Below are 27,959 nucleotides of genomic sequence, written 5' to 3'. Positions count from 1 at the left end.
GGAAAGTATTTCCTTTTGAAAAGTGGAGGAAGTCCATAGATAGTAAAGGTGCCCATTTGATCCATTTTCAAACATTTGTTAGTAATTAGCCCGAGCCGCAGACCGGACATTCTACAACATATGCACCCTCCGTCCCTCCCTCTTCTTTCCATCTCTTAGTCCCCCTCCCATCTCTCTCTCTCTCTCTCTCTCTCTCTCTCTCTCTCTCTCCCGCTCGCCCAGTCATGTTTCCCCATGCTGCACATGGTTACTGTCCAAGGTATAAGTTTCCTCTGGCTCTGAGGGAGAGGAGCAGCAGCCTTTCGCAGACTAACTGTAGCATGTAGCCAGGAATTTGTTCTTCACACACTAATAGACCTAGACTGTTTTATGTATGTGAGCTGCAGTTCAGTTGCTGGTGAGCGAGAGAGAGCCCATGGGCTGCCTGAAGAATTCCTACTGTAGTTGTTTGGAGAAAAGTCTGGCTGGATATACAGCATTCGTAAATTAACAAGTAAGTCCTGTCTCCTGCTCAGTGCTCTGGACACCCTGAACCATTTACAAGAGGGACCTGTTGCCTATGGATGAGTGTATACATTGTAAATTAGACACTGTTTTTCTGTCACTTCTGCTGTAGGAGACTGTACTGCAGAGAAGAGGACTGGGACAGTCAGAGGCTTTTGTCCAGACAAGTTCTTCACATCGTCACCAGAGCTGCCTTGAAGAATCACCATGAAAGGTTAGACGACTGTTGATGACTCTCTGTTGATGCTGTATTCAAATTCTACTGCTTACTGTGCAGGAATATAATATATTATGTAGGAGACGTGAAAGTGCACCGGTGGCACACAAATGTGCAGACAGCTCACTTTTAAGACCAGTACCTCACAGCGTCCAGAGAAAACGTTGGTTTGTTGATCTTGGATGTGGGACATCCACCCCTTTTGCTTTGAAAGATCCGTATTTCAAAAGCATGCTGTTTTCAGAAGCCACACGTTTGCTTTTTGGCTTACTTTAAGGATCTTATATGAGCCCTATTGAAAGGATAACATTTAAAGACTAACTTTTGTCAACTTTGCATGATGTATAAGTCTTCAGAGACTCTGAAGAGGCTTTCGAAATCTGAGGAGTCCTCTTGGAGGAGGAATTGAGTAGCGACATGTGGCTTTAGCTTTGGAAGGTGTTATAAAGTGTTGTGGTATTTACAGGGGAACACACAGGCAGGAGGTCTCCTCATCTCTTGTTTGGAGTGTGCTCCATTGAAGCCGGGCTACTAAACATGTAGACTAACACATTCCTAATGTGAAACAGGAAAGAGGCACCTCAGTAGGGGAAGCAGCAGGTGTGTGATTGGCACATACAGTACAGTAGAGAGAACTCTGACTGGAGACACAGACTGCCTTACAAGAACTTGAATAACTGTTCAACACAGTTCTCTTCTTTGGAAAGACAAATGCATTCCTTCGACAGGCATTCAATCATAAATCTTTGGCACGTGACAGTTATCAGATTAAATTGAAAGGTTGTAATTATACAAAACTACTGGGATTGCAAGAGAGAAGTTTGTGAGATTACAGAACAAGACCCTTGCTAGTATTGCCAGACATGCCAGGCTATTTCTATCACGAGATGTGCAAAGTGTTTTCCTGGAGAAAACGAGGGCATGTTTAGGGTAACATTTGATTTCAAGTCTAGACTCTCTCACTCCACCAAGAAGGGCTGCTTGAGATCCTTTGGAGCAAGACCATTTGGATCAACACATTCCAGGCATTTCACTGCTTTGAAAGCAACTACACATTCCCTTTTAAGTGCATCTAAAACAGTTGGTTGTCAACAGGGGCTTGGGGAGACACTAGTCTTTATCAGTTGCAGTTGGGGCCCTTTGTTGTTAGAGAAATCTTGTCTCTGTTTTCAAATTGGAGATTCAGGTATCCATGTTAAAAGCTTTAAGTCAACACCAATCAGGTGGACATTTCAAACAGTACAGTATAGTTGGTTGTCAGTCTTGGTATTTGTTTGGTTTGGAGAATGGATTGCCAGTTGCTTCTGTTATAAGACAAGAAAACATAACCTCTTGACCCAAAGCTTATACTATAGTTCAATAGTCAAACATAACTGGATATTCCCTGCTCCACATTTGAATGTGTGTGAAATCCAAACAGTGGTTTACATATTCATCAGCTTTTGTAGGTTGATAGGGAGAGATTAAGTTTAACATTTGAAAATCCTCTGCCAAGTGTAAATCAAAAAGGAACACAATAGGGTAACCACAAGCATTGACAAATCATGAGGTTTGTGGACATGAAGGGAGTTGACTGGTGTCATGTTCTTGCTCAGTGTGGCCCAAAGTTCACAATAACAATGAGGGTGGGAGGACTTAGACTTCATGTTGCCAATGAGAGACCACTAACATTCTCTTTGTTCACTGTGTGTTGTACATGCATATTGGCGATTGTTTGATACTTGAAACAAATGCAATGTGAATAGAAACACTGGGTTGTTGATTTACATTTACATTTAAGTCATTTAGCAGACGCTCTTATCCAGAGCGACTTACAAATTGGTGCATTCACCTTATAATATCCAGTGGAACAACCACTTTACAATAGTGCATCTAAATCTTTTAAGGGGGGGTTAGAAGGATTACTTTATCCTATCCCAGGTATTCCTTAAAGAGGTGGGGTTTCAGGTGTCTCCGGAAGGTGGTGATTGACTCCGCTGTCCTGGCGTCGTGAGGGAGCTTGTTCCACCATTGGGGTGCCAGAGCAGCGAACAGTTTTGACTGGGCTGAGCGGGAACTGTGCTTCCTCAGAGGTAGGGAGGCGAGCAGGCCAGAGGTGGATGAACGCAGTGCCCTTGTTTGGGTGTAGGGCCTGATCAGAGCCTGAAGGTACGGAGGTGCCGTTCCCCTCACAGCTCCGTAGGCAAGCACCATGGTCTTGTAGCGGATGCGAACTTCGACTGGAAGCCAGTGGAGAGAGCGGAGGAGCGGGGTGACGTGAGAGAACTTGGGAAGGTTGAACACCAGACGGGCTGCGGCGTTCTGGATGAGTTGTTGGGGTTTAATGGCACAAGCAGGGAGCCCAGCCAACAACGAGTTGCAGTAATCCAGACGGGAGATGACAAGTGCCTGGATTAGGACCTGCGCCGCTTCCTGTGTGAGGCAGGGTCGTACTCTGCGAATGTTGTAGAGCATGAACCTACAGGATCGGGTCACCGCCTTGATGTAGGTGTTAGGTCAGAGTAGTCTCCTAGAGTAGTCTCCTAGAGTAGTCTCCTAGAGTTATCTCCTAGATTAGTCTCCTAAGGGAAGGCTTCATGCCCAGGGCATTACACAGCAATGCCATCATTAGAAATGGGTCCGCTTACTAGGTGGCTGTCCTTTTGTGGAAACAGAAAGGAACCTTTTTTACTGACTCCAGTTTCTCTCCCTAGGGTGTCGTCATTTGGCCACTATTGGCAGTCAACAATGTCCTTGCCCTATCAGCAGTTCTGTATGGACCTTTCTTCCAGCCCAATGATGGCCCTTTCTTATGTAATAGGTTACAGAATTAAATAATTATTCTATTTAGCCTAATGTGCGATAGCTAGATTATTAGCCAACTTGTCAAACTTACCCTCATACCTACATAGGTATTCATATGGATGTGGTTACAAATAATCAACTATGTTTAGAGTAGCACCAAAGAGTACTATGTAACGCAATTGCTACCTCTAATGTTCTTGCTGAGATGTTTTAACAGAGCTCAAGGTGTGTTTTCATATGTGGCTGCGTACTGTAAGACATCTGGCCAAGAGACAAATGAACTGTATTGCTTCGGAGAGTCAAAGCTCTTCTTTCATACCCTAGAACTGAAACATTGTCAATGTTTTTCATCTTGAATCCTCTCCATACAGTACCATCACTGTATCAATCTTTTCTCACCACGTACATGTTTGTCAACTGTTGAAATGCAATCATCTCCATAGCTTTAGATGAGTCATGACAGAAGTATTTGGATGAACAACAAAGATTATTTTCATTACTATCAGGAATTGAAAAGTTTTAACACATTATGACAGTACCTGAGAGGTATTTTTGGCAAGTTCTATAGTGGACAGAGGTCTACATGGTTGTTGCCTTATACACTGTTAAAACAGAAAACATATCATCAAATTCACATTCCAAATAATCTATTATAAAAACTAATGATAGGTAGGGGTTATTCTGTTTTCAGTGCAATAACATTTATGTTTTTACCAGGCACATTAGACTCTTTAGCAATGCAAGAATGACACACCCTCTAATCAAGGAAATCTGCTGGACATACAGTACCTGCTGGATATACCATATAGACATTTCACTCCCCTGCTGGCATATACGTTATTGGATTACAAAGTTATCTAAATATTTAAAGATTTTTGGAGTGGACACTCGATTCATGAAGTGTTTGATGAAATATAAATGTTAGTTTTGTCCATTAGAATTTGCAGAAGTTTTTTTCTTCCGTTTCCTCCAAATGCACACGGAACACTGGTTCTACTTCAAACACCCACCACATTTAAATATCTTACATTCTAAAGACCACTGACCAATAGAGGCCTCACCTGAGTGCCTGATTCTATCTTAAAAACATGTCTAGTGATTATGCTGGTGAAGTGCCCCTGATTGATGTGAGGTGCTGATGAAGTTCCTGGTTGACGTAAGAGGCATGTTTTATACAGGGAAGGCAGGGCAGACCACTTCTTTCCTCCGTTGGCAGAGCCGGGAGAGCAGTGGAGGGCAGGCCCGGGTTTAGCTTACAGCCACCGGTATGGCTGACTGGATAATGTAAAGTCTAAGATCTGCAGCAGGCAGCTGGGCCCATTCCAGACCCCTTCCCTCTCTCTCTCTCTTCCACTGGTCTGCACATCTCAGCATTTCAGTCAGAGCCTTGGCCTTCAACAGTCTGACTTCAGCTGCTCCAACAGGCTGACTTCACATAAACACCCTCACCTCAGAGTTCCTCTCCCCGTGCACAAAAAGCACAGCCCAGCCCAGCAGAGGTGAAAACACCAGGGCTGCCTGAAAGCAATATAAAGGGGAAAAGACGGTGAAGGAAAAAACTCAACAGAGACTGTTCTTTACTTTTGTGGATGTTGTACCTTAGTAAGAGAGTTGTTGACATAACTCAGATGAGATTCTGAAGGATTACCTCACAAGAAATACTGAGGTTTGTAGCCTAAAATTGCATATGCCATTAATCAGTTGAAAGGCCTGTGTACATCTCTATTGCATCACAATGGTACAGTAAAGTAAGCTTTTCACGGTAATGTCTACACCTGTTGTATTCGGCATATTCGGAAAAATATAGTTGATTTGGTTTGATTAAATCACATAGATTATAAGTTATAGCTCTATTAGGTAAGCATTACTAGTTAATTTAGTAGTTAGAGCGTTGGGCCAGTAAACAAAAGGTTGCTGGATCGAATCCCCAAGCTGACAAGGTAAAAATCTGTCATTCTGCCCCTGAGCAAGGCAGTTAACCCACTGTTCCCCGGGCGCCGAAGACGTGGATGTCGATTTAAGGCAGCCCACGTACCTCTCTGTTTCAGAGGGGTTGGTTTAAATGCGGAAGACACATTTCAGTTGAATGCATTCAGTTGTACAACTGACTAGGTATCCCCCTTTCCCTTTCATTTGTGCCCAGCAATAAGCCATTTAAACCCAAGTTGAATCCAAATTCAGGTCTTGGCTTGAAGCTGCTTCTCTTTACCATCAGTGTACCATGTCCCCCTGGCCCCTCTACCACATAGAGCTGGAACCACAGCCAGCCCAGCTAGCATCACACACAATCCGCCTTACTATAGTGTTTCATATTAGGCTGCAATGGGGCCCTTTATCTGACAGCACATACATTTTCATTCCAGCCCACCATACTTAGAGAAGTGAATGATATATTGGTCAGAGACACAGATTAAACACTAGGAAAACAATCCCGTTTCCAATTTGCGTAATTGTGTTTCTGTGGCTGAAGGTGGCTGAAGGGGCTTATTGCATTTCACCTCGTACTTTGTGATTTATGACCACTTTAATAAAACGTGTGAGTTGTTCCTTCAAGTTTCATACTATTGACCTTCATCTGTGAACACGCATTTCAAGTCTCTCCATCTGTTTTTCAGAAATCTATTGCGGATACGAGAACCAGCTCTTTAAAGGTGAGGACAAACATGCGTGTTGGTTTTCTAAATTATCCTCTGGTTCTTGGACAGAATGGTGTGACAAATCTGTTTGTTGCTGTCCTGGCTTTGTCAAATCTAGTAGGCCTACTATTGCACGCTTGCATGGTGGGAGTAGTCAGATTAAGGACAGGGTTAAGGTGCCTAATGGGAAGCTGAGTTTAAGTAAAAAGTCAATGAATGCTGGCATGACCTGAACTTCTGTGTGCTATCAGATGTTTCCATAACAGTGACACATTTTTCTTTGCCGCCTTTCAGAGGAGGATCTTAGTGGGGAGGAGGAAGAGATGACTTCCTTTAGAGGTGAGAAACATGGTTCCAAATCTACAACCCACAGGCTTTCTTTCTTGCTGTCCACTTTTGTTAATTTTGCTTGTTATGTGGATAGACAAGCAGGTTCTATGACGTGTCCTTCGTTTTGATATTGTTTTGATATGTCGGTCATGAATCTCTCAGACGAAGAACCCAACAATACAATAACCCTTTGAAAAATAGCATCAGAATATCCATCAAGGGCGTATTGTGTACACATTTGGGCTACGTGTGTACAGTGTTTGTGTGCGTGAGGGCCTGCGTGTGTCTGCATACATCTGCCATCATTGTTTTGTTTGTGTGCGTGCATTGTACATCTGTTTCAGATATCCCTCCTTAATCCTTCTCTTTCCTCCGTCTGACCACCATGCTCACTCTACACAGCCTCTGCTGACCAAAGCCAGCCACTAGTCTGGTAGTTAGTCATGCACAGTCCACACAGTGTCAGGGTTAAGACAGGTATTTCCCCTCCTATCTGTTCTCTAACCACCTGATGTTATGGTAGAGAGACTAAAGCCCCATGCTTCTGATTGCAGGAAGAACCAGAGGTGGCTGTGTGAAATGCCAGCAGACACGTTCTCTGCAGCTGGCCGTTAAAGTGCTGTACAGTTTCTTTGCCTTCCTCATCATAGCAGTGGCAGTGCTGGCATCACTTGGTGAGTAACAATGATATTATACCAAATCTGGCGGCAGGCAGCAGGTAGCCTAGCGGTTAGAGTGTTGAGCCAGTAACTGAAAAGTCACTAGTTTGAATCCCCGAGCCGACGAGGTGTAAAAACTTTCAATGTGCTCTTAACTTCTGATATTGTTCTAATCATGTCAGCTAGCTACACACAGAGAGTGGGGTCACAGCCAGGGTCATAATTTCTCCAGCGTTGCTGTTGATAATGGCTGACCCTGGTTGTGACCCCACTCTCTGTTGGTGTCTCAGGGGATTTTGAGCTGTTAGGCCCACTTTTACACCACCACTTTGGTTGGGTTTGATGATATATAATAACTAAACTCATAAAGCCGTATTAAATCCAGATTATTGTATGAGTAGATTAAAGTCTGGGACTTGGTGTTTCTGCAGGTATCGTGTGTGCACAGACCTCAAGCTTCACAACAGCAGGCATTCTTCCCCAATCAGGACCTCCTCTCTTTTGTCATGCTTGACTTAACAATGTGCTCCACACTGTACAATAACAGATGAGAGGGAGATCTGGTTCAAGCCTACAGGGTTTCTGTTGTAAAAAATAAGGGACCTTTAATTTCCGACAAGGATCGATTGAACATACGACTTCAAACCGATTTGCCAGGTCTTACCTGACTGACAACTTTTTCAGTGCTTACAGATGTTACTTGCATTTAGGCAAAAATATTATTGCGATTCAAAAAGATAAATCTCATTTTCACAGCAGCTCAGAGCTCCCGGAGGGCCATTGTGTAATTCCAAGAGCGCTGATACAGAGGGTTGGGATTCCAACACTGCAGTGGCACTGCATTTTATTGGCGGGGTCTGCTTGAGTTTAAGTCAACGCAGAGCACAGCAATAATGAGGCGAAACAAGAGCAAAGCACTGTAAACCTTATATCGTGAAATGTCTGAAATGTTGTTTGGCTAAAACTCCCCAAACGTCGAGCGAGAACTAAAACATGAAGTCATAAATATAGAAATGTCCATATCATGCAGCACATCTGTTTTACATTGTTCAGAGTCCCCAATAATTAGTGTTATATAACAGGCATTCTGGTGGGGGAAAAACATCATATTAGAACCTAACCAACCTCTGTGTAGCTAGCTGACATGATTAGAACAATATCAGTAGTTAATGTCCACCAGTACACCATGATAATGTAAATGAATGTTGAGAAGCTGTGTAGAATCAACATCCCTGAGACCCAATGCAGCATAACTGGTGGTATGTAAATGACATCGTTAGTGAGTGCAAATATACTATGGTGAGCCAGTTATTAATCCCCAGAATCAAGGATTAGGAAATTATATGCAAGTATAAGTCCTTAAAAGTGTGCTTTAAGCACTGTTGTTCTTCTACTGGGGAACATAAACAACTGGGAAGTAACCAGCTGTACAAACCAATAGCATTTTTTGTGCAGTACTTTGTAATAGAAAGAAACTGTCTTGTTGTTATCGTACAAGAAGGTTCAAGGCGGCAACTTAATTCTGTTCACTGATGTGTATTGTCAAAGAACTGTTGTTGTTACTCTATAACTTCATTTGCATCCCAGTTTCTCAACACATGTATCATGTCTGTTTCAATCTCTATAGAGGAACCTCCATTCCCGTTATTCTGAAAGTCTAATTTACATAATTATCTAATTGTCTCATCATAATTGTCTCATCAGTATTTAGGAAGGTCGACAACTTATCAGAAAAGGAATCCTTTTATCATAAGAAGATTACCAAGGTCCAGGAAAGTATACAAGGTGAGAGAGTATGATTAATCACGTGACAAAATGTGCTATGCAAGCAGAGCCTCCCAATGTGGCTGCTGACAGAGAAGTCAAGAAGTAAACAATGACTAGTAGAGCATACTGGACATTTCTGCAGATTTCCAAAATGTATTTTGTCGAAAGAGGACCCCTCTGTTTAAAATAGGTCACCCATTGAGTGTAACTGCATGGGTGACTGAGTATGAAGTCTGGGCCAGTGAGGATCCACTCTTCAAGCTTCATGGCCTGCCTCTTCTGGGGTGTCAACTCCCTGAAGAGACATAATTTGCAGAGTCTACGACAACTGCCTCCATTGGCCCATTTATGAAAGCACTGCATCCGTCAGTCGACTACAATTTACAAATGGGAACTCTGATCATGATTAAATGATACATAAACAGATCACCATAATATTGTTGTCTATTCTTTCACAGATCTTAGCACTGTCAGCAACTGCTCGGACTGCTTCAATGTGGCCCACTTCAGCGAGGAGATCAGTAGGCTGAAGGGGGAGTTTGAGGACCTCCAGAAGATGATCCTGGGTCAGGAGCAGGTCCTGGACCAGGCCTCCCAGACCCAGCAGACCCTGAAGTCAACCAGCAGCAGGATGACCCGAGACATGCAGAACTACTCCCTGTCCATCAGGCTCATCAACCAGTCCCTGGAGCGTTACGTACACCAGGTGGACGGATGGAAGGTGGTCATCACCGAGACGGACGAGAGCATGAAGACTCTGTCTCAGGATCAGTATGACCTCAAGGCCACGGTGAATCAGGTCAACACCTCGGTGGCCCTCAGCTCCTTGTGGATGGACGCCCTGCAGAGGAAGACCGACGAGGAGACGCTGGTCCTGCAGAAGATGACCGCTGACTGGCAGAACTACAGCCGGGTGTTGAGCGGTCTGAAGTCTAACTCCAGCACCACCACTCAGATGGTGAGGAGCATCCAGAGCGGCATCTCGGCCACGCACCAGAGGATCAGCATGAGCTCGGAGATAGTGCACGACCTTACCCTGCAGGTGATGAACCTGCAGATGCAGCTAGACAACGTCACCTCCTTCATGGACGAGCACGAGGAGAACATGCACGACCTCCACTACCACTCCAAGTACTACGAGAACCGGACGGGCGAGAGGTTCATCACCATGGACGCCCGCATGAACTCCATCGAGATGGAGATCGACACCATCTCGTCCAGCATCAATGCCACAGTGAGCCACGTGCAGAGCATGTACAAGTACATCAACATCGAGAGCACTTCGTGCCAGACGCGGCTTGGTGGCCACACGGAGGACCTGCACAACCTGAACACAACGGTGCTACTGCTGATGCACCTGGCTGACACTCTGAGGCAGCAGTACATGCTGCTGAGCGTCCGTCTAGACGTGGACGTCAGGAATCTGTTCATGGTCATGGAGGAGATGAAGCTAGTAGACACTCACCACACCCATGTCATCCAGAACTTCACCATTCTGAAAGGTACAGCAAGAGATGTTCTTGATGTTTTCGCCAAAGGCACTTTTGTTTACGAGATCTTCATTTAGCGGTGTTGCTGTTGGCTGGTTTCATTAGTGCTCACTTGACTCTTCTCTTCCCCAAATGCACTTCTATTACTGTTTATACTTGCTAATATTGCTACTATCACCTGTGCTCACTCACACTACTCTTCTCTTCACAGGTGCACCTGGCCCACCAGGTCCAAAGGGCAACAGAGGGGAAGGAGGGGCCAAAGGTCCAGTTGGCCTGACAGGAAACAAAGGAGACAAAGGCCCAGCAGGGAACCGTGGCCCTCTGGGAGAGAAGGGCTTCATCGGGCCAGAAGGAGCTCAGGGGGAGCCAGGACCAATAGGAGCCAGAGGCGGAGTGGGGATCAAAGGGGCGAATGGTTCTGTGGGCCAGCCTGGCCCCCGTGGAGAAAGAGGAGAGAAGGGAGATATAGGTACTGTTGGTAAGGATGGACTGCCAGGCCCCAAAGGGCCAATGGGAATACAGGGCCAAGCAGGGCTCCCAGGGGTGCATGGGCTACCCGGTCCAAGAGGAAAGCCTGGGCCTGTTGGTCCACACGGAGCCCCTGGCCCACCAGGCCTACCAGCTTACCCAGCCACAGTGTCTTGAGGGGCCCATAAGGTCTGATCACTACAAGGGCAGGATTAGATGTACTGTAGTGATGTACTGGCAGCCTGACAAAGGGGTGGAGTGTAATTGAAGAGGATGGAATGGATGGATGGAGCATGGGAAAGCTCATTCTCAAACTTTCTGCTTCATGTTAGTCCATTGTTTTCATTGGACACTCAATGGACAACCCATGCTCTTGAGCATATACTGTACAGTACACATAGCCCTAAATGCATGTTCAGGTATGAAGGGTGAAGAGGAGACTGCAAAATTGAAGATAACATAAAGACTGCAAAAGTATGAGTTAAAAAAATGCATTGTAAGTTTTCAGTATTATATACAGCTGAATGTATGCTTGAAGGAACCACAAAACCCTCATGGGGGCTTCATAAAGATCTAGGTTTACATTGCCATGCAGTTTCATGAGGGTACACTTAAATAGCGATTATTTTGTACACACATTTGTGAAACATTGACACGTGAAGTTCTGTTTGATGGCACTTGACTGGTTTTATAAAGTATAGAAACTACAGTCTGTTTTTATGTGTTTGCTTTTGCATCTTTTATGTTTCGGAGCAGGTTCTCTGAATACTGACTGAAGTTGAGATGATTAAACAGGTCATAGTCATAATGGTAAGGGATGAATGAAATTGCTGAATAACCAAAGGAATCTGCTTGGGTAGCGCAACTCTGGATGTATTGTGTTTTAGTCAGCAATTGAACATTTCCTGAAATACTTAAAATGTATGGTTTTTGAATAAATATCTTTTTACAAGACATATTTGGGGTTTTATGCCAATATTTTGCTAAGTTACATTCAGTGTTTTCAGATTTTAAAGTGTATATAATATACATCATGTTTGTTGTGTGTTCTTGTTTACATTGTGACTATTCATATGAATCTCTGCACATAATCAGAGTTGTGTGATGATATGTGTATTTTAACAGTAAATAGAACATGTTAAAAAAAAAGGTGTAATGATAAGAGACAGACGCTGCGTACCGGGCACACACTAGTTGAATCAACGTTGTATAGACGTTGAATTGACGTCTGTGCCCAGTGGGTATTTTTGTAAACCTGTGTCATTCTTATAAACATTTGACTGGCTTGAATAGATGTTCAATAAATGCTACCATTCTACTTCACCAAAGTGTATTGACATCACATATTCACAAGTTCTGCTATTCTTCACATATCTGAACCTATTTTGAACTCCCGTTTGTGTCTGGTAGAATGCTCGGATGTAGCTGCCGGGAGAGTCAATCAGAGTTCTACTCAGTCCAAAACCCTGAACGGAAAAAGGAGTGGTTTTGCTGATTAATTAAGAACATGCAGTTTTCTCCCTCCAATAAAGTATCTTAGGATTTAGTGACTCAAACAGTCTTTAATTTCCTGTGTTACTCAATTGTTTTTTAATACAACTCATGCCTTAGATGTTTCAGCTATATTCCACATAGAATATTAGCTGTGGATATTATGGCTTCAAATTACGTGCTGATATCATGCAGTCTCATGAGATCTGAGGGACACGAACTCTAACAAAAACTTCCCCTAAAATCCACTCAAATCCCATATTTTTTTGGTCATATGGATTTGCAATGTGTGGAGGGATTCGACCACTTTATATTTTCACCTAAGCAATATTACAGAGGAAAACAGATTGTAAAATTAAATGGCTTTCAGACTGAAGATACACTATCAAATTATTCTTCAAAAGAAGGAAAAGACTGCAGTGTTTAAATTTGAGAAGGTGTGTCTGATTTCAGTGGCTGGCTGTGTAAAGATACTCTGTTAAAATGGCCTGAGCTTCTCCTTCACATGTGGTGTGCAAGCCGCCGCAAGATATCTGACCTCCAGCAGCTTTCCAAAAAAACATTACCACATGTGCAACCATAAATCACTCACAGCTCGTGTGTAGGGAGATATTTTGGCTTGATGCATTATTACAAATGGCACATTTAGGCAGAAACAGTGTTATTGACAGTCAATGTGGAGCCAGCATTATCGTTGTAGTTTTACAATAACAAAAAATGACGTTTTCCATTGTTATTGCTGCAATAACTAACTGCTACTGTAAATTAAACACATTGCGCGTTGAGCAAACATACACTCGAACATGTAATGACACTTGTTATTAGATGGTTACACTGAGTGTACTGTATACTCCAATGACATACACTGTAGATCCATTTTAATGTGAAGCACAGTAAATGATGAAGTCTGCGGAGAATACCTGCTCCATATAATATCTATTGTATTGGCGCCAGGCATATTGTTGGGGTCACAGATGCTGTCTGTTGCTGACGCACTCATATTTCACAGCAAAGACACATCTATACCACTGAACACCAGATGTACTCTGTTCTTCAAGAATATACCCCAAAATATATGAGGGAAGATTAGTGGCCGGAGGTCAACATGTCTTTTGAGCCCAATATCCCTGGTTTCAGTTTCCCTTGTACTGTAAGAGTTGCACAAAACTGCTATTTTGCTCCATTGAATATACATAACTCTAAACCCGCAGATTCAAATGATGGAGAAAAAAAGAGATCCTACACCTTTGTACTCAAGCCACCTCAATTACCATCATCTATTGCCTTATTTTTCACCAAAATACACGACAGCATTCACTAATGAGTAATGACTAAGTGAAACTTGTGTTTGGTTGTCTGGGTGTCGTTATGTGGCCGCTGTTGGCTGGGAAAACAGGCGTGGGGATTGTTTGGCCTCTTTATGAGCTCATGGCTGTTGCCCTCCTTTACCTTCAGTGTGTGCTAACTGCATGGTGAAAAAAAGGCCCCTAGTCTGGGTGTCTACAGCTGGCAGACAGGCCTGTAGCCTGCAGCAGGTCCATGCCACCACCGCCATCACCACCAACACACCATGTCACGCTGCTGTCCTGGCTGACAACTAGACCGGACTCCCCCTCCAAACCCAGACATACAGACACATGACGCTCCATGGATACGATCACCAGCCATGCAAAACACTCTGAGCCCACATGGAGGCAAAAGTAAAAGTCCACAATGAAAAGTTAGTGAGAAAAAGGACTAGTACTAGTGATGGAAGATTAGATAATGTGTACGTCTATAAATGTAAACATGGAGCTCATGTGATGCACCACAGCCATGTGTTGGTCTGAGCTGTCAGCTGCCAGGTGATTGTTGACTAAAAAAGAGCTGGATTTTAACCCTCATACTACCAACATATTTTACATACATGGATTGATTACCAACTAGGGTAATTTTGACCCCAAGAATAAACTATTGGAAAGAGCAACAATCATAGCAAAATACCAACTTAATCCTTGATAAAACATGCTCAGACATGTAAATAATGTTATCAGAATTCTTTTTTTTTTTTTTTCCAGAACACTGTTATTTTAGCAACAAAAATGTTCCCTTAAATAACATGCAGCTTTTTTCCGAAGTACAATCCACATTAGTACAAACAATCTTATTTACCATAATTTGATTGTAGTATGATTTTTTTTTTTGAATTTTTAAGTAAATATGAATTTTGTCATATTTATGTGGAAATAACGACTGCCGTTTAAAGGGGCGGTACACCAAAATTTGAAATATAATTAATTTTATTGACAAAAAATGATTCATCCATTGATGCTGAGAGACAATAGCTAGGTTTCCATCCAATTGGCAGCAGATTTTCATGTGAATATTCTAAAATCAGCATACAAACAATATGCGCATTTTCTCACCAGTGATGTGTTTCCATCAAAATGACCTATTGCGGATAAAAGGCTGTGCCTGATGAAGTAGTGCATATAAAAAAAAGTTTTGGTGGTAAATTCCCATGTACCGAATAAAGAATACAAGTTAAATGGGTTTCCATCGCATTTTCAACTCTAATGATGGTTTTGTAAAACAATGTATTGCGTTGTATTGCAATGTGCCCACTCTGGTTTTGGCATGTGCGCTCTAGCCAACAGCTTGCAGATACAGTGTGGGTAGGATATCCTACATAATGAGATTGTTATGGACAGATTATTTGTCAAAAGGAAGCCAAGCATCGATCATCATGTCTTAAGAATAAGACCCTCGATATTTGGATGAAATTGGATGCAGTCTATCACAGTGCCATCCGTTTTGTCACCAAAGCCCCATATACTACCCATCACTGCGACCTGTACGCTCTCGTTGGCTGGCCCTCGCTTCATACTCGTCGCCAAACCCACTGGCTCCAGGGCATCTACAAGACCCTGCTAGGTAAAGTCCCCCTTTATCTCAGCTCGCTGGTCACCATAGCAGCACCCACCCGTAGCACGCGCTCCAGGACGTATATCTCACTGGTCACCCTCAAAGCCAATTCCTCCTTTGGCCGCCTCTCCTTCAAGTTCTCTGCTGCCAATGACTGGAACGAACTACAAAAATCTCTGAAACTGAAAACACTTATCTCCCTCTCTAACTTTAAGCACCATCTGTCAGAGCAGCTCACAGATTACTGCACCTGTACATAGCCCATCTATAACTAGCCCAAACAACTACCTCTTCCCCTACTGTATTTATTTATTTTGCTCCTTTGCACCCCAGTATTTCTACTTTGCACATTCATTCACTGCATATCTACCATTCCAGTGTTTTACTTGCTATATTGTATTTACTTCGCCACCATGGCCTATTTATTGCCTTGACCTCCCTTATCTCACCTCATTTGCTCACATTGTATATAGACTTATTTTTCTACTGTATTATTGATTATGTTTGTTTTACTCCATGTGTAACTCTGTGTTGTTGTATGTTGTCGAACTGCTTTGCTTTATCTTGGCCAGGTCGCAGTTGTAAATGAGAACTTGTTCTCAACTTGCCTACCTGGTTAAATAAAGGTGAAATAAAATAAAATAAATAAAATGTATTGAAAAGGACCATCAATCACCACTTGCACTTTCACCACCCAGTGAAGTTCATCATAACTTAATGAATCTGTAGCCTAATAAACTGCATTCCTTCCCAAGTCGTACGGGAGGACCATACAATATATAGTATCATTTGGAATGTTTACAGACAAATGTGCTGTTTCCATCAGGCCTGTCATGACATTTCTTATCTGACAGGTACTTTACTCACATAAAAAGGTTGGATGGAATCCGGGTTAGTGACCATTTCCAATGCAATGTTTCACAGCATATCAAAGTTTCCCTTCTCACACTACAGTACATGGGGGATGAGAGATCGGAAAACATTGCCATGACAGGGGGATAATTAGACAGATAAATATAGATTATATTTACATTAGTGTTTCTAACCCACTGGTTAACCTTTTCTTGCAGAAGCAGGTCATACATTTTTGCTGCTGGGATTGCACACTGCAGAATTTTGCCTAACAGACACGGAAGTTAGTCAAAATTTGATAGGTGTTCGAATTCTTTGTGGGTTTGTGTTATTTGAGGGAAATATGTCTCTTATGTGGTCATACGTTTGGTAGGAGGTTAGAACGTGCATCTCTGTTTTCACCAGTGGAGGCTCCTCAGAGGAGGAAGGGGAGGACCATCCACAGTGAATTGCAAAAACATTAAAATTGTAAAACACTGAAAAGTTATCCTTTTTAGATAAAACTATACTAAATAGATTCAGGTTACCAAATAATTGATTAAAACACACTGTTTTGAAATAAAGGTCTACAGTAGCCTCAACAGCATTCTGTAGGGTAGCACTATGGTGTAGCCGGAGGACAGCAAGCTTCCGTCCTCCTCTTTGTACATTGACTTCAATACAAAACCTAGGAGGCTCTTGGTTTTTACCCCCTTCCATAGACTTGGATAGTAATTATAACAACTTCCGGAGGACGTCCTCCAACCTATCAGAGCTCTTGCAGCATGAACTAACATGTTGTCCCCTCAATCAAAGGATCAGAGAATTAATCTAGTCCTGGAAGCTTAAGCTACACCTAGCTAGCACTGCAGTGCATAACATGTGGTGAGTAGTTGACTCAAATAGAGAGAAAGACAATACTTTAACAGTTTTGAACAAATTAATTTCTTCAAAAATGAAGGAGAAGCAAGAGAGAGAGAGAGAGATTTTGTCATTATCTTTGTTACTTTCAGTTTCACTTACTTAGCTAGCAAATGCAGCTGGCTAGTTTAGTTACTCAAACACCTGGCTCAAATAAAGGGATGCTATGTTAGCTAGCTGGCTATGACTATCAAACACAATACTGGAGCTCTTCCAAATCAAGGTAAGCTTTTGGTTTTACTAATTTATTGCCACCGGGGCCCGTAACTGCTAACTGATTATACACTGTAACATTACTGCATGATTGTAGCAGGTTTACTAACGCATTAGTTCTATTAGCTATGTTGACTATGAAGTTACTTTAGATAATATGGGGACCATGATGTGGGCTGTGTTCCGGTTATGACATGGTTTGGCTTGGAAAAGTTTTTTGGCTTGGTCACACACACGTGTTGTGCATTGAAGTCCACAAGTGAAGGGAAGAGAACAAAGTTGTTGTTATGAGATTGAACACGTGACCAGGGGTGTATTCATTCCCACTGATTCTGTTGAAAAACATCTCTTAAACGGAAGCAAATGGAACAAAACGGTCAATAAACATACCTGAATTTGTCCAATAGAAACTCTCGTTTGCAACTGTCAGCTAGATGCAGGCAAGAGTATGCAAGGCAGTATTGAATGTCATTGTCTGTCCATGTGTCACTGTCTGTCACCTCAAATGTGTCTCTCAACCTGTGTGCACCTATGTTCTAAACTTTCATTCATAGGCTAGGTTGTAGCAACCTCATGATGGGTATAGGGAAAATTTGAGGATCATGTAGTAGCCTAAACCTATCGCTGTTACGTTGAACTTGGTGAATGGAATATGAATGAGAGTAATCCAATATGCTGTAATAGAAATAAGGCCATGCTCACGAAAATTAATTGTACTCCCTCATCTTAAACGGCACTGACCGCCACTGGTTTCCACCTCATTAATGAAAGTAGCGTCGGAGGGGATGGCTACTGTTTTACAGGCTCCTAACCAACTGTGCTATTTTGTTAATTTTTTCACATTACTTGTAACTTATTTTGTACATAATGTTGCTGCTACCGTCTCTTATGACCGAAAAGAGCTTCTGGATATCAGAACAGCGACTATTCACCTCGAATTGGACAAATATTTTTTCTTTAATGAGTCCAACGCAAAGGATATACTGCTCCTCCGAGACCAGGCCCAAATCCCCATCATTCGCGTGAAGAAAAGATGGAAATACAAGGGGCGGAGATCGGGGTGCCTTGTGAGAATTTGTCAGTGAGTGGGTAACCTGCCTCTACCATCCGTTCTCTTGGCCAACGTGCAATCACTGGAAAATAAACTGGATGATCTCAGTTCGAGACTATCCTACCAACGGGACATTAAAAACTAATATCTTATGTTTCACCAAGTCATGGCTGAACGACAAAACGGATAATATAGAGCTGGCTGGGTTTTCCGTGCATCGGCAGGACAGAACAGCTACGTCTGCTAAGACGAGGGGTGGTGGTGTGTGTCTATTTGTCAATAACAGCTGGTGCGCGATCTCTAATATTACAGAAATCTCGAGGTAGTACTCGCCTGAGGTAGAGTACCTCATGATAAGCTGTAGACCACACTATCTACCAAGATAGTTTTCATCTATAGTATTCGAAGCCGTCTATTTACCACCACAAATCAATGCTGGCACTAAAACGGCACTCAACGAGCTGTATAAGGCCATGCTCTCTCTAATTTTCTCTCTCTTCTTTCTTTCTTTCTTTCTTTCTTTCTTTCTTTCTTTCTTTCTCTCGGAGGACCTGAGCCCTAGGACCATGCCTCAGGACTACCTGGCCTGATGACTCCTTGCTGTCCCCAGTCCACCTGGCCGTGCTGCTGCTCCAGTTTCAACTGTTCTGCCTGCGGCTATGGAACCCTGACCTGTTCACCGGACGTGCTACCTGTCCCAGACCTGCTGTTTTCAACTCTAGAGAGAAAGCAGGAGCGGTAGAGATACTGTGAATGATCAGCTATGAAAAGCCAACTGACATTTACTCCTGAGGTGCTGACCTGTTGCACCCTTGACAACCACTGTGATTATTATTATTTGACCCTGCTGGTCATCTATGAACATTTGAACATCTTGGCCATGTTCTGTTATAATCTCCACCCGGCACAGCCAAAAGAGGACTGGTCACCCATCATAGCCTGGTTCCTCTCTAGGTTTCTTCCTAGGTTCTGGCCTTTCCAGGGAGGTTTTCCTAGCCACCGTGCTTCTACACCTGCATTGCTTGCTGTTTGGGGTTTTAGGCTGGGTTTCTGTACAGCACTTTGAGACATCAGCTGATGTAAGAAGGGCTTTAAAAAATACATTTAATTTGATTTGATGATAAGCAAACAAGAAAATGCTCATCCAGAAGCAGCCTCCTCGTGGCCGGAGACTTTAACGCAGGCAAACTTAAATCCGTTTTACCTCATTTCTACCAGCATGTCACATGTGCAACCACAGGGGGAAAAAACTCTTACTCCACACACAGAGACGCATACAAAGCTCTCCCTCACCCTCCATTTGGCAAATCTGACCATCATTCTATCCTCCTGATTCCTGCTTACAAGCAAAAACTAAAGCAGGAAGTACCAGTGACTCGCTCAATACGGAAGTGGTCAGATGACGCAGATGCTACGCTACAGGACTCTTTTGCTAGCACAGATTGGAATATGTTCCCGGGATTCATCCAATGGCATTGAGGAGTAGACCACCTCAGTCACCGGCTTCATCAATAAGTACATTGACGACGTCGTCCTTAGAGTGTCCGTGCGTACATATCCCAACCAGAAGCCATGGATGACAGGCAACAACCGCAGGGAGCTAATGGCTAGAGCTGCCGCTTTCAAGGAGCGGGACACTAATCCAGACACTTATAAGAAATCCTGCTATGCCCTCAGACGAACCATCAAACATGCAAAGCTGTCACGTCCTGACCATAGAGAGCTTGTATTTTTCTATGGTAGAGTAGGTCAGGGCGTGACTGGGGGTTTTGTCTAGTTTATTTATTTCTATGTTTGGTTCTAGTTTCTTTTTTCCTATGTTGGGGTTTTTGTCTAGTTTAAATGTTCTATGTTGTGTACTAGGTTATTTTTTCTAATTGGGGATCATATTTAAGTTGTTGTTTTTCCCACTAGTGTTTGTGGGAGATTATTATGAGTTAGTGCTTGTAGCACCTCTTCGTCACGGTTTGTTGTTTTGTTTATGGTTTATTGTATGTCTTGCATAGTTTCACATTATAATAAAATATGTGGAAGGATATTCACGCTGCGCCTTGGTCCGTTCCTACACACAATCGTTACAAAAGCATCAATACAGGACTAAGATTGAATCCTACTAAACCAGTTCTGACGCTCATCAGATGTGGCAGGGCTTGCAAACTATTATGGACTACAAAGGAAAACCCAGCTGCGAGCTGCCCAGTAACACAAGCCAACCAGACGAACTAAATGCCTTTCATGCTCGCTTTGAGGCAAGCAACACTGAAGCATGCATGAGCGCACCAGCTCTTCCGGACAACAGTGTAATCACGCTGTCTGTAACCGATGTGAGTAAGCCCTTTCAACAGGTCAACATTCACAAGGCCGCGGAGCCAGACTGATTACCAGGACATGTACTCAGAGCATGCGCGGACCAACTGGCAAGTGTCTTCACTGATATTTTCAACCGCTCCTTGCCGGGTCTGTAATACCTACATGTTTCAAGCAGACCACCATAGTCCCTGTGCACAAGAAAGTGAATGTAACCTGCCTAAATGACTACCGCCCCAGCACTCTCGTCGGTACCCATGAAGTGCTTTGAAAGGCTGGTCATGTCTCACATCAACAGCATCCCGGAAACCCTAGACCCACTCCAATTCACATACCTCCCCAACAGATCCACAGATGACGCAATCTCAATCGCACCCCACACTGCCCTTTCCCACCTGGACAAAAGGAACACCTATGTGAGAATGCTGTTCATTGACTTCAACTACATAGTGCCCACAAAGTTCATCACTAAGCTAAGGACCCTGGGACGAAACACCTCCCTATGCAACTGGATCCTGGACTTCCTGACGGGCCTCCCCAGGTGGTAAGGGTAGCAACAACACATCTGCAATGCTGATCCTCAACACAGGGGCCCCTCAGACTCCAACACCATCATTAAGTTTGCTGACGACACAACAGTGATAAGCCTGATCACCGACAATGATGAGACAGCCTATAGGGAGGAGGTGAGAGACCTGGCAGTGTGGTACCAGGCCAACAACCTCTCCCTCAACATGAGCAAGACAAAGGAGCTGATCGTGGACTACAGAAAAAGAAGGGCCAAACATGCCCCAATTAACATTGACGGGGCTGTAGTGGAGCGGGTCGAGAGTTTCAAGTTCCTTGGTGTCCACATCACCAACAAACTATCATGGTCCAAAAACACCAAGACGGTCATGAAGAGGGCATGACAACACCTTTTCCCCCCCAGGAGACTGAAAAGATTTGGCATGGGTCCTCAAATCCTTAAAAAGTTCTACAGCTGCACCATCGAGAGCATCCTGACCGGTTTCATCACCGCCTGGTATGGCATCTGCCCAGTACATCACTGGGGTCAAGCTTCCTGCCATCCAGGACCTATATACTAGGCGTGTCAGAGGTTTTGTGTTGTACTCTGAGGATATTTTTGCAGAATTCTGCATGCAGTATCAATTGGGTGTTTGCTCCTTTTTCTGAATTCTTGGTTGGTGAGTGGACTCCAGACCTCACAATCTGATTGGAGTATTTTTTGCCAGATCCTAATTGGGATGTGAAATTGTATGTTCTTTTGATGGCGTAGAAGGCTCTCAGATCGTTCACAGCCTTATGGAAGTTACCTGTGGTGCTGTTGATTATGCCGAAGTATGTGTAATTCTTTGTGTGTTCTAGGGCAAGGGTGTCAAGATAGAATTAATGTTCGTGGTCCTGTGTGCAGGGTGTATATGTGGTCTGTCATACTGTATTTTGGTAAGAAGCCAATTTGACATTTGGTCAGGACATTGTTTTCACTGAGGAAATGTTGGAGTCTGCTGTTTATGACACTGCAGAGGATTTTCCAGAGGTAACTGTTAACACAGATTCCGCAGTAATCATTGGGGTGAAATTTATCTCCACTTTTGTGGATTGGGGTGATTAGACCTTAGTTCCAAACATTAGGGAAGATGCCAGAGCTGAAGATAATATTGAACATTTTGAGTGTAGCCAACTTGAATTTGTGGTCTGTATATATTATAATTTCATTTAGGATACCATCAACACCTCAGGCCTTTTTGGGTTGGAAGGGTGTATTTTGTCCTGCATTTCATTCATTGTAATTGGAGAATCTGAAATTGTCATGTACTGTATATGTTTTTGCTGTTGGTGCTTTGTTTTATTGCCAAAAAGGTTGGAGAAGTGGTTTATCCATACATCTCCATTTTGGATAGCTAGCTCTTCGTACTGTTGTTTGTTCAGTGTTTTCCAGTTTTCCCTGAAGTGACTTGATTCTATGGATTCTTCAGTAACATTGAGCTGTTTTCTGACGGGTTGTTGCTTCTTTTTTCTGAGTGTATTTCTGTACTGTTTTAGTGTTTTCCCGTAGTGAAAGCATATGTTCTGGTTTTCTGGGTTTTGGTTGGACACGTTTCTCAATTTCTTTCTTAGGTTTTTGCACTCTTCATCAAACCATTTTTCATTGCAGTTCATTTTCTTAGGTCTTTTGCTTGAATGTTTTTAATTTCATATGTTAGCTGATATGTCAAATATACTGTTCAGGCTTTCTACTGCTAAGTTTACACTTTCACTATTGCAGGGAACCATTTTGTCCAGGAAGTTGTCGAGGAGGGATTGGATTTGTATTTGGCCAATTGTTCTTTGGTAGGTTTTTACACTATCTTCCTTCCATCTATAGTATATCCTAATAGCATGCAGTTTTTTGGGCTTTGATGCCTCATGGTTGAGCATTGCTCTGTTCAAGTAGGCTGTGATTTTTCTGCGATCTGATAGGGGTGTCAGTGGACTGACTGTGAATGCTCTGAAAGACTCTAGGTTGAGGTCTGTGATAAATTAGTCAACATTACTGCTGCCAAGGGATGAGCTGTAGGATTACCTACCTTAGGAGTCCCCTCAAAGCTTACCATTGACTATGTACAGACCCAGCATGCGACAAAGCTGCAGAAGTTGTGACCCGTTTTTGTTGGTTATGTTGTCGTAGTTGTGTCTAGGGTGTATATGGGGGAGGGAATGCTGTCACATCCAGGTAGGTGTTTGCCCCCCTGTGTGCTGAAAGTGTCAGCTTCTTGTCTAGTTCTGACGTTTAGGTCACCACAGCTTAGTACATGTCCCTGGGCCTGGAAATGGTTAAACTCCCCCTCTAGGATGGAGAAACTGCGTTCATTCAAGTATGGGGATATTATAGGTGGGTTATACAGTGCCTTCAGAAAATATTCACACCAATTGACTTTTTTCACATTTAGTTGTGTTAAAAAGTGGAATTAAAACTAATGTAATTGTCGTTTTTGTGCTGAAGATCTACACAGAATACTCTATAATGTCAAGGTGGAAGAAAAATTTGAACATTTGTAAATACAATAATGAAAAATAAAACACTAATATATCTTGCTTAGATATAGAATCCCCTTACCCAGAAAGGTTGGTATTCAACCAACCTTTCTGGGTAAGTCTCCAAGAGTTTTCAATCCTGGATTGTGCAACATTTGCCAATTATTATTTTTTTAATTCCTCAAGCTCTGTCAAATTGGTTGTTGATCATTGCTAGACAACCATTTTCAGGTTTTGCGTGAACTATTATGTGTGACCCTATAGGGTCCTCAGACAGCAGATCTAGGACGCGCTGAGTGTTGGGACACCAGAGTTTAGCCACTGTGTGTTTGGGGAAAAGTAAATCTTCTTGTATGTATTTCCCGTATGAGTCCATATGGAGTACAATCTGTGGTCTAACTCGCTTATGGGGGGTGGAGGGGGGGTAGTGTGTTAATATAGCACTGCGCCCTGCCAGGGGATGGTCTGTGTGGAAGATGAAGTTGCTTACGTTCCCATTTTTGTAGCAGTCAGCAAAAGGTGTCTCTGGATTGTCCATGGGGAGCTTATTTTTGTACTCTGTCCATGCCTTCTCATCTCTCTCTCTGATTATCTCTCTCTCTATGTATTTTTCTCTCCTATCTCTCTATTAGAGTACATACAATTCGCACCTGATGCTATTATTGTCTTTTGTCATAGAGACTCCAGGGATTGACTCCCTCCATAATGTCATATCCAGTCTGACCATTGAGGTAGGTGACAGAGACATCAGGAGACATTACCTAACTTGGAATCTGTCCACACCAATGGAAACCCATTACAGTTGCAGCTGTATAAATAGACTGTTCTGAGACCTGCATTAAAGGTGACCAAATTATTATTATTGTATATTCAGCTATGTAAACAGTGGTTGCACTTGCACCTGCCTTTCTATGTAGAGTATAGTGAGTCAACACTTTTAGAAAGTCTGTACATTGTGGTAAAATTACAGTATGGTAAAGACATTACAGAGGTTGAGAACATAATTCTACTGTATGGTGAGTTTTTGTAAGTGCAATGGGACCACTATTGTAGTCTATAATATATGGTTTAGATGTTCTTATTGGAAGTAACTTCATGGGGGAGGGAAACAATCCCTCAAGAATTTTCACGAGGATCGACTCTGATTGCAGTGTCCAATACTATTTCTCCAAGCTGTAGAAAAAGCTACGGCCGCAGAATGTCCACAGAGATTCTAATGTGCTCTTCAGTCTTGTTTTTTCAATCTGTAATGAAATATATAAATGGAGAACTAAATTCAAGTATTATCTATTTATTTGCTTTCCATGACAGAGAGAACAATATAGGTCCCTAGTTATTAAAACAATATGTTTGGAGAGAGGTCTATAGGCCAAATAAGGCTGATCCATTTTGTCTTTGGCAGTGCTATACTGTACGTATGCTGACAATTCTTTTTCTCCCTGTGTATTTTTGGGAAATTTTTTCAAAATTCCAATTTGGCACCAGGGATTTATATAGAGTGTTTCAATTTCAATGCTTATTTTAATTAAGTACATTCTAATAAGCAATGTGTCAAACATTATTAATTAGGATGTAATGGAGATTAATGCTCTGCAAAATAAGTGTTGGAAAACTTTTGCAGTTATGTTAGATTTGTTTCTGGCCATTTTGAGCCTGTAATCGAACCCACAAATGCTGATGATCCAAATACTCAACTAGTCTAAAGAAGGCCAGTTTTATTGTTTTCTTTAATCAGAACAACAGTTTTCAGCTGTTCTAACATAATTGCAAAAGGGTTTTCTAATGATCAATTAGCCTTTTAAAATGATAAACTTGGATTAGCTAACACAACATGCCATTGGAACATAGGAGTGATGGTTGCTGAAAATGGGCCTCTGTACGCCTATGTAGATATTCCATAAAAAATCTGCCATTTCCAGCTACAATAGTCGTTTACAACATTAACAATGTCTACACTGTATTTCTGATCAATTTGATTGTATTTTAATTGACAAAAAAAAATTTTTCTTTCAAAAACAAGGACATTTCTAAGTGACCACAAACTCTTGAACGGTAGTATACGTTGTTATGATCTGTGTGCTAAGGCACCCACTCATCCTCAACAAGAAATTCTGAATTAACCTATTTTCATTGTAATTTTGCAGTAACATGTTTTCAGCTAAACAGGTGGTCTTAAGGGGTCTCTAGTTATCCGCTTTGATCTGGATCCACATGGCTAACAGGTGCTCTGCAATCTGGGAGACATCTTGGAAGTGTCTTCCCTTGGTCAGGTCATATTGATGACCATACTCCACAATTCAGCTACAAAACATTGACTTTGAACCATTCTAACCTTACCCATTCTTAAATGCTATAGTTTCCAAGTTCCCTTCCTTTCAATAACAAATGTATTCACAGAGGATGCACAGAATTCCACAATAGAAGGGGGGCAAATGAGAGTGAGACGTGGAACTATAATATGCATTACTGTCCAACAATGTGGTATATTGCGAAACAATATCAAAGTATCATGTGAGGACAGTAAAAGTTAAACAAAGAATGATTCACATTTTCCCCCAGCTCTCAAAATGGTTCTGAATCCACCAAAACCAACCAGAGTTCATGGGAGGAGTACTGTAAATTGCTTTTTCATTTCCTTGTCTTAAGAATAACAATGTCTTTCCAGCAAACCTTACAAAGTCCAGCTCAGCTTCTTAGACAGACAACTCCCTGTTTTACAGTGAAGCAGTGGCACCTTGATTCAATATGGCAACTCAATCAAAGGGGGATGTTAGCAATTATATAAACAACCCCTGCAGGTTACGTAACAAGAATCAGACAATTAGATGAACATAACACCACCACAGAGGAAGTGGTAATCTGATGTTAACTAGCAGTTAGTGCTTTGTGATATCTGCTTGTCTTTGTGCCATTCCTGATCCTAGAGATTTGGTTGGTAGATTTTCAATACTATACACACTACAACTATAGGAACCCTAATCGGCGAGGCGTCCTCCTCACAGCAATTTAGGAAGAATGGAAGTGTGGGATGGAGCATTGGGGTATGGGCCTCTCCCCCCTCCTCCCAGGCATTTTCTGCTAAATTCATCATCTGTGGTTGCCTGTTTAGAGCCTTCGGGGAGGGCCAGGACATGACTGGCAAGGCAGGCTAACGCCATCCAGATGGAGCCACAGCAGCAGGAAGGGGGTCAGGAGTTGTTAAGACAGCTGCCTGTTTCTCTGGACTATTATGGATGGTGGAAACACCATATTATCATAGGAGCCAGTCAGCAGAGACAAAGGGGGAATGACTGGGCCGGAGGAGGTTGGTGGGAGGAGTTATAGGAGGACGGGCTCATTGTAATGGCTGGGATGGAATCAATGGAACAGAGTGAAACATTTTGTTTCCATGTGTTTGATGTGTTCGGTACCATTCCATTGATTCCAATCCAGCCTTTACAATGAGCCCATCCTCCTATTGCTCCTCTCACCAGCCTGCTCTAGACTAAGCACTTACGATTCCATTTGTAAAGTTGTTGCAAAACATTTTAACCTCTACGGAATCGGTGTCCCTATACCCGGACGGTTGAGCTAACGTGCGCTAATGTGATTAGCATGACAGTTGTTAGTAACAGCAAACTTTCCAGGACATAGACATGTCTTATATGGGCAGAAAGCTTAAATTCTTGTTAATCTAACGGCACTGTCCAATTTACAGTAGCTATTACAGAGGAAAAAAGACCATGCTATTGTTTGAGGAGAGTGAACAACAACAACAAAAAAGTATCACAGCAACTGGTTTGATACATTCACCTCTGAAGGTAAATCATGTACTTACATTCAGTAATCTTGCTGATTTGTCATCCTGAGGGTCCCAGAGATAAAATGTAGCATAGTTTTGTTTGATAAGATACACATATTGCAATACTGGACAATATTTTGTATCAAGTCTGCCCTAATGTGCCGAATTGATACAAAATATTGTCCAGTATTGCAATGCTTCACTAGATCAAGTTGAAACTTTACACACTAAATTGCACCTAAACTGCAATATTATATTTTGGTCATTCTCTTGCATAAAAAAAAAAATGAAAACGCATGTTTTTTGTTTGTATTATATTTTACCAGATCTAATGTGTTAAATTCTCCTACATTAAAAAAATCATAAATACATCATCAACAATAAGATGAATAAATATTTTGTTATTTAACAAACACTTCACAGAGATAGAACTACAGTATATACTGTACCTTGTGCAGCATTTTTAACACCGTAATAGTGAGGGATTAGGGGGAGGATCAAGAGTGAAAACCATGACATTAACCTGAGAATGATGCCAGAACACAAATCCCTAGACAATTTAGTGTAAAAGTATTTCAACTTCA

At 42.4% G+C, this 27,959-nt stretch overlaps 1 protein-coding gene across 1 annotated transcript; it reads left to right on the top strand.

Moving 5' to 3' along the window:
* The first annotated feature begins 214 nt into the window (after positions 1–214).
* LOC106607813 (scavenger receptor class A member 3-like) lies at positions 215–12,181 on the top strand. Its single transcript, XM_014205181.2, has 8 exons — positions 215–493; positions 617–718; positions 6,121–6,156; positions 6,436–6,480; positions 7,026–7,145; positions 8,835–8,915; positions 9,356–10,399; positions 10,599–12,181. Exons 2-8 carry the CDS (start codon positions 712–714, stop codon positions 11,033–11,035), a joined length of 1,770 nt encoding a protein of 589 aa, XP_014060656.1. The 5' UTR covers positions 215–493; positions 617–711; the 3' UTR covers positions 11,036–12,181.
* The last annotated feature ends 15,778 nt before the right edge of the window (positions 12,182–27,959 follow it).

The sequence above is a fragment of the Salmo salar genome, chromosome ssa06, assembly GCF_905237065.1.
Source record: "Salmo salar chromosome ssa06, Ssal_v3.1, whole genome shotgun sequence".
Lineage (NCBI taxonomy): Eukaryota > Metazoa > Chordata > Actinopteri > Salmoniformes > Salmonidae > Salmo > Salmo salar.
This window is presented reverse-complemented; position numbering and strand designations above follow the sequence as displayed.

Excerpts from the sequence above, each read along its gene's own strand:
- LOC106607813 (XM_014205181.2), top strand. Across the intron at positions 7,146-8,834 it reads GGCAGTGCTGGCATCACTTG|TATTTAGGAAGGTCGACAAC; the intron begins GTGAGTAACAAT and ends TTGTCTCATCAG. Across the intron at positions 8,916-9,355 it reads GGTCCAGGAAAGTATACAAG|ATCTTAGCACTGTCAGCAAC; the intron begins GTGAGAGAGTAT and ends ATTCTTTCACAG.